The 12,971-nt window shown below is 40.0% G+C and overlaps 2 protein-coding genes across 3 annotated transcripts; both read left to right on the top strand.

Moving 5' to 3' along the window:
* Nucleotides 1–28: 28 nt before the first annotated feature.
* Nucleotides 29–2,405, top strand: fbxo36b (F-box protein 36b). Of its 2 annotated transcripts, none has more exons than XM_088311629.1 (4): nt 29–134; nt 1,214–1,322; nt 1,569–1,741; nt 1,913–2,405. In XM_088311629.1, the coding sequence occupies exons 1-4, from the start codon at nt 39–41 to the stop codon at nt 2,171–2,173; spliced, it is 639 nt and encodes a 212-aa protein (XP_088167755.1). In that variant the 5' UTR covers nt 29–38; the 3' UTR covers nt 2,174–2,405. The 2 variants fall into 2 exon arrangements, with proteins under 2 accessions (XP_088167755.1, XP_088167756.1); XM_088311630.1 differs by lacking the exon at nt 29–134 and adding an exon at nt 966–1,147.
* Nucleotides 2,406–5,729: 3,324 nt separating this feature from the next.
* On the top strand, nt 5,730–12,821 carry grk7a (G protein-coupled receptor kinase 7a). Its single transcript, XM_088311120.1, has 4 exons — nt 5,730–6,516; nt 7,665–8,120; nt 9,508–9,788; nt 10,788–12,821. The coding sequence occupies exons 1-4, from the start codon at nt 5,920–5,922 to the stop codon at nt 11,125–11,127; spliced, it is 1,674 nt and encodes a 557-aa protein (XP_088167246.1). The 5' UTR covers nt 5,730–5,919; the 3' UTR covers nt 11,128–12,821.
* The last annotated feature ends 150 nt before the right edge of the window (nt 12,822–12,971 follow it).

The raw sequence follows: 12,971 nt of genomic DNA, 5'->3' as shown, positions 1-12,971 counted from the left end.
TTGAGCATTGTTACTATGGCAACGGGAAAAAAACTGTCATGGCGTCCCTGTTGACAGACCCGCTGTTTGAAGTCTCTGGACGGGGTCCCTCAACAAATAAAAACTACTATAGCTGTGTTGTTACCAAGGAAGACGTAAGTATACGCACTTTAGTCACAATTATCAGAAGTCATTTAAACAGTTTTTCGGCCTTTTGCTGCTGTTGTCAGTAACTCGGCGCCGAATGCCAAATTACCGTTAGCCGTTAACGGTAGCAATGTTCAGCTCCCGTTCTCGTATTGATAAAACTGTTAAGGTCTTTTTGTTTTTAAAATGAACGCACTCAGAGCATTGGAACATTAATTTAATATGTTTGTAATTGTGATGTTAAAATGCTCTGCACTCGATTGACCCTTTCATTTAATTATTAAAATATTACTAAAATGTCTCATTGTGTTGCAGCGCAATTGTATACCACAACATACAATTAGGAGCTGGTTAATAATACAATTTGGACAGCATAAGGCAAAACTGAAGCTCATTTCTATCATATGCATGCAGTCCCCCTTCATTCAACGGCAAGGTCAATTTTGATTTTTTTTTTTTTTGTTCTGCAGTGTGTCTCAGATCAAAATTTGAATATAAGAGAACCGTTGCTTTTATTTAATTGGATTTATATGTGTTAAAAAAAAACTCGGAACAGAGCAGCTTTTGTTTGAATTCTCCCTCTTTTCAAGTGAGCAAAAGTATTGGAACATGTGACTCATCAGTGTTTGTAGTTGCTCAGGTGTTGCCGTTTAGAGTGATTCATTGATTAATCATTAGATGGTGCTTGATTTAGCTTTTGGGCTTCACCTGTGAAAACGGAATTTGCTGTTAATAAAACATAAAGACCAGAGACCTATCTATGGTAGAAGAGCTAACCATTTGATCACGAAGCTGAGAGCAGAGGGAGAACTCGATCAGAGCTATTGCACAATCATTGGGCCAATACAACAATTTTGACTGTCCGGAAAAAGAAATTACTGGTGTACCAAGTTGAACACCAGACATCGAACAAGTTGTCCAAGAGTATCAACGGCATTCGGTTACAGAAACTTTGTGAGAGTTGTGAAGAAACACGCAAAGACAAGTCATCACTGCCAACCTCCACAGGCCAGGGGTGAAGGTATTGATTGGGAATCACTTGCATGTTTTGACTCCCTCGACTTCATAATCCTTCTTATACACACAGGTGATTTGGAGATGGTGGATGATATCTCCCCGAGCTGTATACAGGCTTTCGAAGCCCGGTCAGCTGATCATGTCCCATGAGGACTTCCTGGATGACAGCAAACTACAAAGTAAGGTCTTTCTACAGTATGAACAATAAACAATTTGTGTTCAATGCCCTCATACGAAAATCTGTTTGAGATTTTTTATTAGATTTGATTTTGGTGGTGGAAGATTTATGTATCAGTAAATGCATAATAATAATATTAGTGTCATTTATAGAACGTGCAGACATAATCTAAGTAAATATAATGTCCACTTAGTCCTACTTGTCTATTTAAAGTAATTTGTATTAACAAATGTCTTCTTCATTGCAGATGAGCTCCGCACGATCTTTGGCTACGGTGCATTGCATTATACCAAGGCTCTATGCCAAGGTCATTTTGATTACTTGGCACGTCTCCCTGACTCCTTACTTCTGCGTATCATTAACTATTTGGAGATAGAAGATGTGGGTCAACTTGGACGAACTTCGCGCAGGTTCCGGCAGGTGAGTTCTCGCAGTACACAAAGATAAAAATGCACTTTGTTGCTCACCTGTCCATTGTGAACTACAAAATATATTGAAAACTAGAAGTGTGTTGAAGAAATAATTTTAAATAAGTTTCAAATTGTGCGGGAGGTGTACTTTCGGTGTCTTTGAATTTGTTCTGTTCGTCAGTTATGTGGCTCAGAGGCATTCTGGGAGCAGGCAGTTCGGCGGTGTTGCAAAACAGTTTCCCCTGAGGTTCCTGCTCTGGCGCAAGAAGTGGGTTGGCGTAACATCTTCTTCACCAACAAGCTACAGCTGCAGAAGCTCATCAGCCGTCGCCGGCTGAGAGCCGAAGAGGAAAAGGCTGAGCTGACTCCCGAGAAAAGGCCAGCGACATCACGTTCGGAGCTAAAACCAGTCGCTGAGGTGGAAGACACAATGGAGGGATGAGATCACCCCCCCCAAAAAAAAAAAAGCTTCACTATTCCATATTTTACCTCCTCTTGTATTATATTGATATGCCACTCACATAATTTACTTACATTACTTTATTTAAGTGTTCCCATCCTTTGGTTGTATAATTCAAATACTGTAGATCATTTTTGCAACATTTGCTAAGAGATTATTATCCAGTGTGCCATCTGAATGTTAACACCAAATAAACTCGAACTAATACACTGAGGAGCCACATTGTTGTTACATCATTTTAGTCTATGAGAGGTTAATTAAATAATGAAAAAAATGCATGAACATGGCCAGTCATTCAGGTTTTTGCTTAAACATTCAAACTCAACAGCTGTAAACAAGGCCATACATTTACTTAGCAGCTACACCTGCTCCTTTTTGGCTCGTATTGGAAACCGGCTGTGTCGTACAAGTCCCGGTGCCCACAGACTGCAGTAATTATTTTGTCCTACATTGCCTGATCCCTTTTTTTTACCTGCCGTGTATGTGACAAAGTAAGACCCATTCTTGAAGCCGCTCTGTTGTAGCTGTACAGATTTGATACAAGCTGAATTGGAATGATATGTAACCACTTAGCGAAAAAAATGTAAACTTTTTTTTTTACAGCATGACTGCAGTGTATTTTGTATCTTTATTTCGAAAATATTTAGTGCGTTCGGTCAACAACTGAGCTATATTTGTGTTTGTGCCTGTTGGTTGCATCTGTGATTGGGTCAATGAGCGTCGCCGGAAATTCACGTAATGTACACCGGGTGATGAACGGTATTTTGAATTAAAGGGATGTTAAAATTTAATAAATAATACACATACAGTAGCCAGTTGTTGTTGTTTTTTTAAACAGTCCTAAAATAAAATACACAAAACGATTGGAACCCAGCCATCATCACAACTCAACTCACAATTGTTTATAATACTCCAGAAACTAGCCAGTAGACTGCGAACTAACAAGTTGATTAACAAACATTTTTGGGGAAAAATGTTTTTTGAGTGATGTCGGTTTAAAAAAAAACTAGTTTCTAAAAAAATGCTCTCATATTAGAGCAAAACAGTATAATTTGATTATTTCTCATCATTTTGTTTCATTTGTAACACTACTCAGGGGACCTCTTCTCCGATTGGCTGACAAGTTGCCATTAAAAAAATACCCCTGCAAGTTATCGTGACGTTTCAAACTTGGCCTAAAACGCTATTGAAATAGTGCCAACGGAACATTATTCATGGGAAGAGCAGTGTTTGCCGTAGATCATGTACTGTGATAATCTTATTTTTTTCTTTTATGGAGGATTTTAGCTGCATCTCAAGTTTGTCTCAAAATTAAAAGCGCGAGCCCGCTGATCCACAAACACATCAACAATTCACAAGTAAAATTGAATATTTCCAAATGCTATGTCATGATAAATTCCTCGCATAACATTAAAAAAAATACACACATGTATGTAGGTATGTATGTGAATCTGAAAAACATGTGCAAAGTACGGCTATATTGTGTGAATCTGCCCGAGTGAGGCGAAGTGCTTCAGATAATGGAGGGATGGACGTGAACAACTTTTAGTGCTGTTGGGATTTGGGGTCAGTGAGAGAAACTGTCCTCTAGGGGGCGCAGTCATTCATTCATCTGTGGAGTGAACGTTTTTCTCTGCCTGGCAACATTTAGGTCATGTGGATCACAGAATCAGCTGTGCAGCTTTCACTGAAATAGATTGGATTTATTTAGCAAACAGTGTGAGGATCAAGTCAGAAAGAAACTTTGGGGCTCCAACCTTTTCATGTTGATTTCACTTAGATGTGAATTTGACCTGAGCTCACAGCATTGTGGCAGAGCAAAAATGCAGAATGTTCGGCTAATTGCAGACGTAGATGGGAATGGTTGTCTGTATCTGATCAGAATTTGAATATTTTTTATTGGCCCAGGAATTTGTCTGGAGTAGTTAGAACCACTCTAGTGCAACAAAAGCCATTCTAACAAAATATATATTCAAACTATGAAAATGGATAGGTCGACCAGATTTTTTCATGGACAGCTTGAGTCATTAAAAGGATGGAGTGAGACCTTGTCAAGACCATATAGTGGAGCAGGTTGAGAATAGGTTCAAGATGCTCTGGCCATCTTAACCTTTACTTGCTCGTCAGGCCATTCTAATCCCTCCAAGGTTTAAGGCTCATGTCGCTCGTAAATCAAACATCTCGTAGCAAGTGGAGAAAATAGCACCAGACGCTTCTTGGTTGTCGTCGTCTGCATCTCGGCTCAATCTCCCACTCACTCGCCGACGTGTTTGCCAACATATGACTTGCACCTATAATCCATTAATTCTCGATGGAGCTCCAATGAGAATTCATGGCTCAGCAGAGATTCTCTCATCGCGGTGACGAGTAGGACCTCGTACAGTGACTTGTGAGCGTGAAGATTAACCTTCTGACCTCTTGGAAAAGTTGGAAGCCTTGCCCCTGTTTCATCCACTCAGGGGGCTTAAACCCTCACTGACTCTATGATCCATTTACAACATGACATTTGACGTATTTTTTATTTCGCTTCTTTACTTAGCCCCTTCTTCAAATACTGGTTCATGACAAAAGGATGATGAAACTGACAGATTTTTTTTCTCACTCGCCGTAACTTGCAAATGGCAAGTAATCATGGCTAATTGACGTGGCATTTAAAAATATATTATTTGACCCTTGCATGTCTGAAATGAAATGTTATGTGGTTGAAGCTCTGATGCCAAGCTTGTATTTTTGTTTCAGAATGGATTCGCTAATCTGAGGGCCATCATATTTAATGAACCAACATTTTCAATGGACGTAACAAGACAGAGCCTACAGTATGAATTCAGACTGAAGCATTTAAACACACCATTACAGCTCAGCACACACCTGTCACAATTTAAAGTGCCTCTGATTCACTCCAATCCAAGTGTAATGACGTCCTAAGTGGGCTTTTTCTGACATTTTCTCAGAAAACTCAGGTTTTGTGACTGCTATTTTGAACGGTTCATAATTCCTTCCACCTTTTCTCCAGATGAGGAAAACAGCCCTGAAGCTTGATGTTGCCACCACCTTGCTTCACTGAACGTTTGTCGTGTTCCATAGTGATGACCAATTGTGTTTTCGCCATGCATACCTTTTTAGTATTATAGCCAAAGTGTTCAACCCTACACATTTTCCACATGTGTTTGAGAAATTTTGGAATGGTCAAAACAATACCCAAATTGGAAGAGGACTTCAGACTATTCAGAGATTCTCCCACCGATTGGAAATAATATATTCAACCAATAATTGCTTGTTTATTTTATATTGTCAGTCAGGGAAATTTAACTCACAACAAAGAAATAATCACTATTGAAAAAGTTAGCGCACCGTCAAGGATCCCTGCTATTGACTGCTGGGCATCATGAACAGATATAGAGGGCCGCAAAGCTTCTTAGGACATAGCCCGCTTACGATTCCCTTTCCGTGCACAGCATCCTCAAATAGACCACACAAAGATACTTAAGCCAAAATCCCTCCCTGGTATTTAATTCTAAATGAGTAATTACTGGGTGTGTCAGTGTGTCTTAGGTTTGCAGGTAGGTTGGGTGGAAGGAGCTCATTCTTTCACAAGCTTTTGAGAGTCCAGCAACCTGAGCTCCGAGCATCCTTAGACACACTGCACCAGTTGCAAGAGGGTTTCCCTTGGGAGTCGTTGCAGAAGCCAGTCGCGTAAAGGGGGGGACCGACGACATACAGCCGCCAAGATGTGTGACATGGGGGGACTGGATAACCTGGTGGCCAACACGGCCTACCTCAAAGCCCAGGGTGGTGATGACAAGGAGATGAAAAAGCGCCGCCGGAGCTTGTCTCTTCCAAAGCCAGAACAATGTGCTGCAGCGCGATCCTCCATCGAAAAGGACTTCACATTAGTCTGTGAACGGCAGCCTATTGGCAAAAGGTTTTTCCGTCAGTTCCTGTCAAACAATGCCCAGTATAAGCTGGCTGCTGATTTCTTAGATGAGCTTTATGACTGGGATCTGGCTGAAGGTGCCGTAAAAGACAAGTCGCGCCAGAACATCATCAACAAGTTTTGCAAAGCCGACTCCAAGAACTACTTGTCTTTTCTCACCGGGGAGACTGCTGACAAATGCAAAGCGGTGACAGATTCCACCTTTGAAGAAGTGATGAAAGGCAAAGTCCAGGAAGGCGTGAGAGAGTTTTTGAAGGCCAAACCCTTTACAGATTACCAAGCCAGTCCCTTCTTTGATCAATTTCTCCAGTGGAAGGAGTATGAGAAGCAGCCCATCAGCGACAAGTACTTTTATGAGTTCAGGACTCTGGGGAAAGGTGGCTTTGGTGAGGTAAGATTGGATCTTCATGACATATTGTCAGTGTGTTTGATGAAGTGGCGGCTTAAAATTCTTCGTCTGCTTGAATATCATCCTCTTCGAGATAAAAAAACAAAACATTAAGTATTTTTACAATTATAATTATGATGACGTGAAAGTTTTTAATAGGAGTAGAAATATTAATAAGCATGACATGATCATACAGGAACTTGTTTTCATCAAGTCAGGATGCACTCAAAAACCTAACGGTTCGATTTTAGAAACAGTTTTCAGTATAAATGGTACATGATTAAGAGAGTCTTGGGGAATCCCTTTACTGACTTCTGAACATAATTTATAAAATTGTTGTGGAGAGGATCAAAGTACTCAACACACATCTTCCATTGAGAGCAGTGCATATTTTTAATCAAAAAAAATAAATGTATAATAAGTCGGTTAAATGTGTGAGGAGGTTGCCCTCATAAGCTTAAATGACAAACTCAAATTTAAAATCTTGTTTGCGAGATATTGTAACTGAAATGCTCAAATGTGAAACTTTGGATTGATACAACACTGTCAGGTGTTGATGCCTGATGCTAAATGCCAAACTTCAAGCAACCGTGCAGTTTTGCAGCATGAATGACACAAGATCAAGTACACATCCCTGGGGAACTCCTTTATTTATGCTGAATAATGATAAGTGAACTTATTGACAGTAAACCTTGCTGCACAAATAAAGATGAAAAGTGTCAGAATGTTCTCAGGGCATATTTTTCTTTTTGCAAAATTTTGATTGTTGAAGGCATTTAACTTCCTCTCAACAACCTAAATGAGAGAAGTTGTGAGCAGTACGACTATGGTTTAACATGTTAGCCGCATTAAGTGTCCAAAATCTGTGTAGAATATTTCAGAAAAAAATCTTGTAAATGATTTGGTTGACTTCTTGAGTTTTTAGTCCCCCTACCTTCAAAAAATGAGTTTTAGGCTAAATTTAAGTCCAATTGGTGACATTAAGTCACAGAAGTTAGGTGAAATGTGGACTTTTTGCATCATAGAGCTGAGGTACATTTTAGGAACTTAAAAAAAAAAAAGACGATAATCCATGCAAGTATAGTCGAACGTTGCTTCTATGGCAATTCTGGGAATTACAATCCAACCATTCAATTGACACATTTTTGCAGGTGTGTGCAGTCCAAGTGAAAAACACAGGCCAGATGTACGCCTGCAAGAAGTTGTGTAAAAAGCGACTGAAGAAGAAGGGCGGTGAGAAGATGGCCCTTTTGGAGAAAAAGATCTTGGAGAAGGTCAACAGTCTTTTCTTGGTCAACTTGGCGTACGCGTATGACACCAAGACCCACCTGTGCCTTGTCATGACCTTGATGAATGGAGGAGACCTCAAGTACCACATCTACAACATCGGCTATGACGGCAAGGGTGTGGACAAGGGCATCGAGATGAAGCGCATCGTTCACTACACGGCCCAGATCACCACCGGTATTCTTCACCTGCATGCCATGGATATCGTTTATCGTGACATGAAGCCTGAGAACGTGTTGCTGGACAGCGTCGGCCAGTGTCGACTTTCAGATTTGGGTCTGGCCATAGAGATTGCGCCGGGCAAAACGGTCTCTCAGATGGTGAGTCGAGCCACTCCTAGCCGTCTGCTCCGATCCAGTCTTTGCTGAGACACCAAACCGATAAAACGATTACACTCGTAACTGCTGAATGATTCCTCACAAACAGTACCTATCTTCTCGAGTATCATTAGATCAGGAAGGGTATCACATTAGCTGGTAGCTAAAACTGAACCCATGTTCCTGGGCAGGTTGTCAATCTTGGTGGGCTTTTCACTGTAAATCCGGACAGGGATTACAGGACTGCTTAAAGACCTGTGCCAAGGAGTGTCTCTGTATTCATTATGTAACTCATCCTTTTGTGATCAGATTATAGCCAAGGCATTTTAGGGGCATCTCGGAAAATCTTTTAAGAAGTACATAACGTTTTGCCACTGTGTTGCAGCCCTCCATGTACATATCATAGCCCCAGAAAATCTACTTTCACTTCTAGCTAGTTAAAGCTTTTCATTTTTTAATTATGTAAAACATGTCACAGCTTTTTCAAAGAATTGGTCAAATCCGAAATAAAGACTCGTCATTATTTCTTATGACGTTTTTTTTTGAGTAACCAAATAACTACAGCATGTACTGAAAGATCAGTTGCGATACCAGGTATCTTTATGCCTTGTACTTGCTGTAGCAAAGGAGTAAGCCCTCCTCTCTTTTGAACGTCCAGTAATCTCATTATCCAGTTCTGTGATGCTCCTCAGCCAGCTAAAGTGACTGCACTAACCTCCTATGGCAAGGCTGGCTTTGGTCCACCTAAGCCTCTTAACGGGCATTATACAGTCTGTCCCTGATCAGATTGACAGAAAAGTAATAGTAGAAGTTTTCAGGCAAGGTGACTTTAAGTTTATTGTGAGTGAATAGGTTGCAGGAATTATTTGAATCGTCTCCTGTCTATTATTCTGTCAATGCATCACAACTACTTGATAATAATGTATGGTACATAACATATGACACACTTTTGGGCTTTTAGTATCTTCCCAGAGGTAGATAGTGTTGATTGATTCCTTGGTTGCGCATTGGACTGATGTTCAATTGCACACTTCCTGTGACGTCACACCTCTCTCTGTTCCCAGCAACCCAGAAATGGTTGGTTGGTATGTAAGAGGTAGGACAACTCAGTCAGCGTGTAGATGCACATGACTCTTGACAGGTAGTAGGATTAGCATTAGGATTAAGCTCCTGGTTCGAGACTGCAGGTCAGGTCATACAGGATGAGGGGGAAAGGAGGAAGTGCTGGTGGAGAGTAACTCAGTTAAAGGTGAAAGTGAACATGGTAGGAGAGCTCTTTCAAGGCCATACATCCTGGTTGGATAGTTTGTGAATATCCAAGTTAGCCTAGTTAGCATTCATGTTGCTTATCCCTTTCAAATATACATTTCCCCCTGTCTTCCTCCCGCAGGCTGGCACTGGCGCTTACATGGCCCCGGAGCTTCTGAACAAAACTCCATACAGGACGTCAGTGGACTGGTGGGCGCTGGGCTGCAGCATCTACGAAATGGTGGCCGGCTACACGCCTTTCAAAGGGCCCGAAAGTAAAAAGGAGAAGGTGGAGAAGGAGGAGGTACAACGTCGTATTCTCAACGAGGAGCCCAAGTGGGAGCACAAGTGTTTCGATGCCACCACAAAGGACGTCATCCAGCTGTTCCTCAAGAAGAAAATGGATGAGCGTCTTGGCGTAAAGTAAGAGTTACTGTAGAACGGTGATTCACAATCGCACGGATTAGGGGAAATGATTTAGTTGTACTTAATTAGTCCCAAGGTGATTACTCATCTTTCTACGACAGCAACAGGGAGTGACAGGCAGAAGAATGAAATGCTCTCCATCTATCACGTCATGCGCATAATTCACTGAGTAAAAAAAAAAAAAATTGACATTAAACTACAGCTACAGCATCGTCATTATTTCAGTATGAAGTGATCCTCGCCCAGCGTGGGAGACCATAATTCTTTTTTTTTTTTTTTTTTTTTTTAAATCAGCAAGTCCGGTCCTTATTTTTTTTCGGTCAAGGCACATATTTCACATGAGAAAAATAAATCTCACAACACACCACCAAACACAAATATCACAAAAAGTGGATATTCCGATTAATTCTGGAGCTCTAGTGGAAGAACTTTTAATTGTTCTATCTCTTATTATACGCCGCGAGCTCGGACGGCTGGATGGATGGATGGATGGATGGATTGATAAATAAAAAACTCGCTTAGCTCTCCTAATATCACCATAATGACCCACATTAAAATACAATAGCTAATAGGCTTATGTATTAATCAAAAAAAGTTTTATTTTCCCTTAAAAAGTCACAGAATCCTCACAAATGCAAAACCACGATTTTTCAGCAAAACTAAAAAAAACGTCACGATTGTTGAACTAAATTCGTTTGACTTAGAGAGCAGCCCCTTTTTTTTCAACATTAACAATTGGTCAATAATTTTGAAAAAGAAGGGACGCACATTGGGACTGACCAATAGTTTGATTTGTGAAATAATATGAAATTGAGCAAATTTGGAGATTTAGCAAGCTTTCAACCTGGTGCTTGAGATATTTAATAATATTGTAAGACACTGCAACATTAACAGTTGCACATAAGAATAGTATTAAATAAAAATGTGTCGCACATACACACAAAAGCAATGACCTGAATGTTTCCACAAAAACAATATTTCTTTCGTCTTCATCAGGGACAACTTGGATGATCCCAGGAAGCATCCGTGGTTCAAAAGCATAAACTTTCCCCGTCTGGAAGCCGGCCTGGTGCCGCCCCCTTGGACACCCAAGCCCAACGTGGTCTACGCCAAAGACACAGGCGACATCGCCGAGTTCTCCGAAATCAAGGGCATCGAGTTTGATGCCAAGGATGACAAATTCTTCAAGGAGTTCAGCACAGGCGCCGTGCCAATCCAATGGCAGCAGGAGATGATCGAAACGGGACTGTTTGACGAGCTTAACGATCCCAACAGGAAAGAGGGCGGCGGAGATGTAGATGATGAAAAGAAGTCCGGTACTTGTATATTGCTGTAAGAGGACTCCTTGTTCATTTTTCATGTCATGTGCACACAATTGCAAAAATGTATCATTTTTCAGGAAAAGAGCTAAGCTTGATCGCTTAGTATTCAGCGTCTCATCCAAGGATGAGCTCGAATGGTCATGAGTCAACAGAATGACGATGTAACTAATGTTCGCCCGCTATTTGCATTTGTTAGGATGTGTTGCCAGGAACAAAAATCCACACGGAACCCTAAAAGTTTGTAATTGGCTACAGATACAACAAGGAAAGCAGTTTTTGCTATTAGACAAGGCCTGACTAAATGAAGGTAAGGGAAGTTGATTTCCAGAGCACAATTCTTGTGATAGGCCAATCCGTAGTGCTTTACAGAGCCAAATAAACGGAAAAAGAAGATTAAATGCAACGATGAAAATGAGCAGACACCCCGACTTTAAAGCAAGATAAATGAAAGTACTCACATTCTGTACTTAAGTAGAAAGATATATACAATACCCATTTTCGTAACTAGCGTTCTGAAGTAATCAAAACATTTAAAATAGGTAAATGATAACACCTGAAAATGTACGACTTGTATTTTTTTTTCTTCAAAATTAGACAAAGAATTTTTGAGCAGCAGATGCTAGTGATTTTTAAGCAACATCAAACACTTGGCTTCAATAAATCCATGGATGGGGAATATTTTGCTTCTCCGAATCTGTTGCATTTCACGTTCCGCCTTATAAAGAAAACAACAACAAAAAAAGAAAACAAAACAAGATCTTTACTTATCTCACGTTCTCTTTTTTACATTGTCATCGGCGGAGGTCGAAATATGTAACCAGCCTATTTTTGGCAAAGTAAGGGGAAAAAAAGTAGGGATATCTAGTTTCAAATGTTGGGAGAATAAATAAAAAGTTGTAGGAAAATATTTTTTAAAATTTCTCACGTTAAATAAGGATACCTGAAAAATCTACTTAAGTACAGAAGTAACTAAGTATTTGTACTTTTTTACTCCACCACTAAACCACATACCATGAAAAGTGCTTTTTAACTACTGTAGTTGGAGTGCAGTTCAATCTTTAACCTCTGACCTCTTTCTGTAACCTTCTATGAAAGCATAAAAAAAAAAGTGTAAATATTGTACATAGAGTACATCTATATATCCATATACCCTGAGTGAGGAGCAGTGGAAATGGTTTAGTACCTCCTATGTTGGTGCTATAAGGCAAATCAACTAAATAATAGTCACGTATGGACTCGATTATATCTGAGAATGAGAAGGACGCAGGACAAGGGGTGGAGAGCGGGGACATTTTCCAGGATCAGAGTGACGAATTCCAATTCTGGAATGTTCTGTTTTGTGTGAATAACTCAAACCAGATGGTGGCAAGACTTCCATTCGCCGCATTGTTTGCGTTCTCAAGAGAATTGCGTAAGTAAAAATACCCCAAGATTGATATTTAGAATTAAAATGATAATTACACCCAAATGCTACCAAATTCTCCCGAGAAGAGGCTGTGATATTTCAAGGGAGTATGAATGTTTCTCAGGGTAATTATTTTGAGGAGGTTTTTGACATTCCTCAATTTTGAGCTTGAGTTTTTACAATTATTGTTGAAAGGTTAAATGTATGTACTTGTAAATATAACACCACAGAAGTTTTAACATATGTAGAAGGCAGATGTAAGGCTGAAATTTCATTAAATAAAGCGCAAAATGTCTTTTCAAATGTGTGTTCTCTGTTTTTGTAGCCCAAAGTGGTCCAAATATTTTATAAAGAAAAACGGAAGTACGAGGGGAACTCATTGATCTTGTCTTTATGAAATATGCTAAAATCAATCATATGATATCATTTAAACATCGTTAGCAACACAGTATA

Source organism: Idiotropiscis lumnitzeri, chromosome 12 (genome assembly GCF_059441095.1).
Source record: "Idiotropiscis lumnitzeri isolate Australia: NSW breed Sydney's pygmy pipehorse chromosome 12, RoL_Ilum_1.0, whole genome shotgun sequence".
NCBI classification, from domain to species: domain Eukaryota; kingdom Metazoa; phylum Chordata; class Actinopteri; order Syngnathiformes; family Syngnathidae; genus Idiotropiscis; species Idiotropiscis lumnitzeri.
Note: the sequence above shows the minus strand (reverse complement) of the source record. Positions and strands in the feature narration are given on the sequence as shown.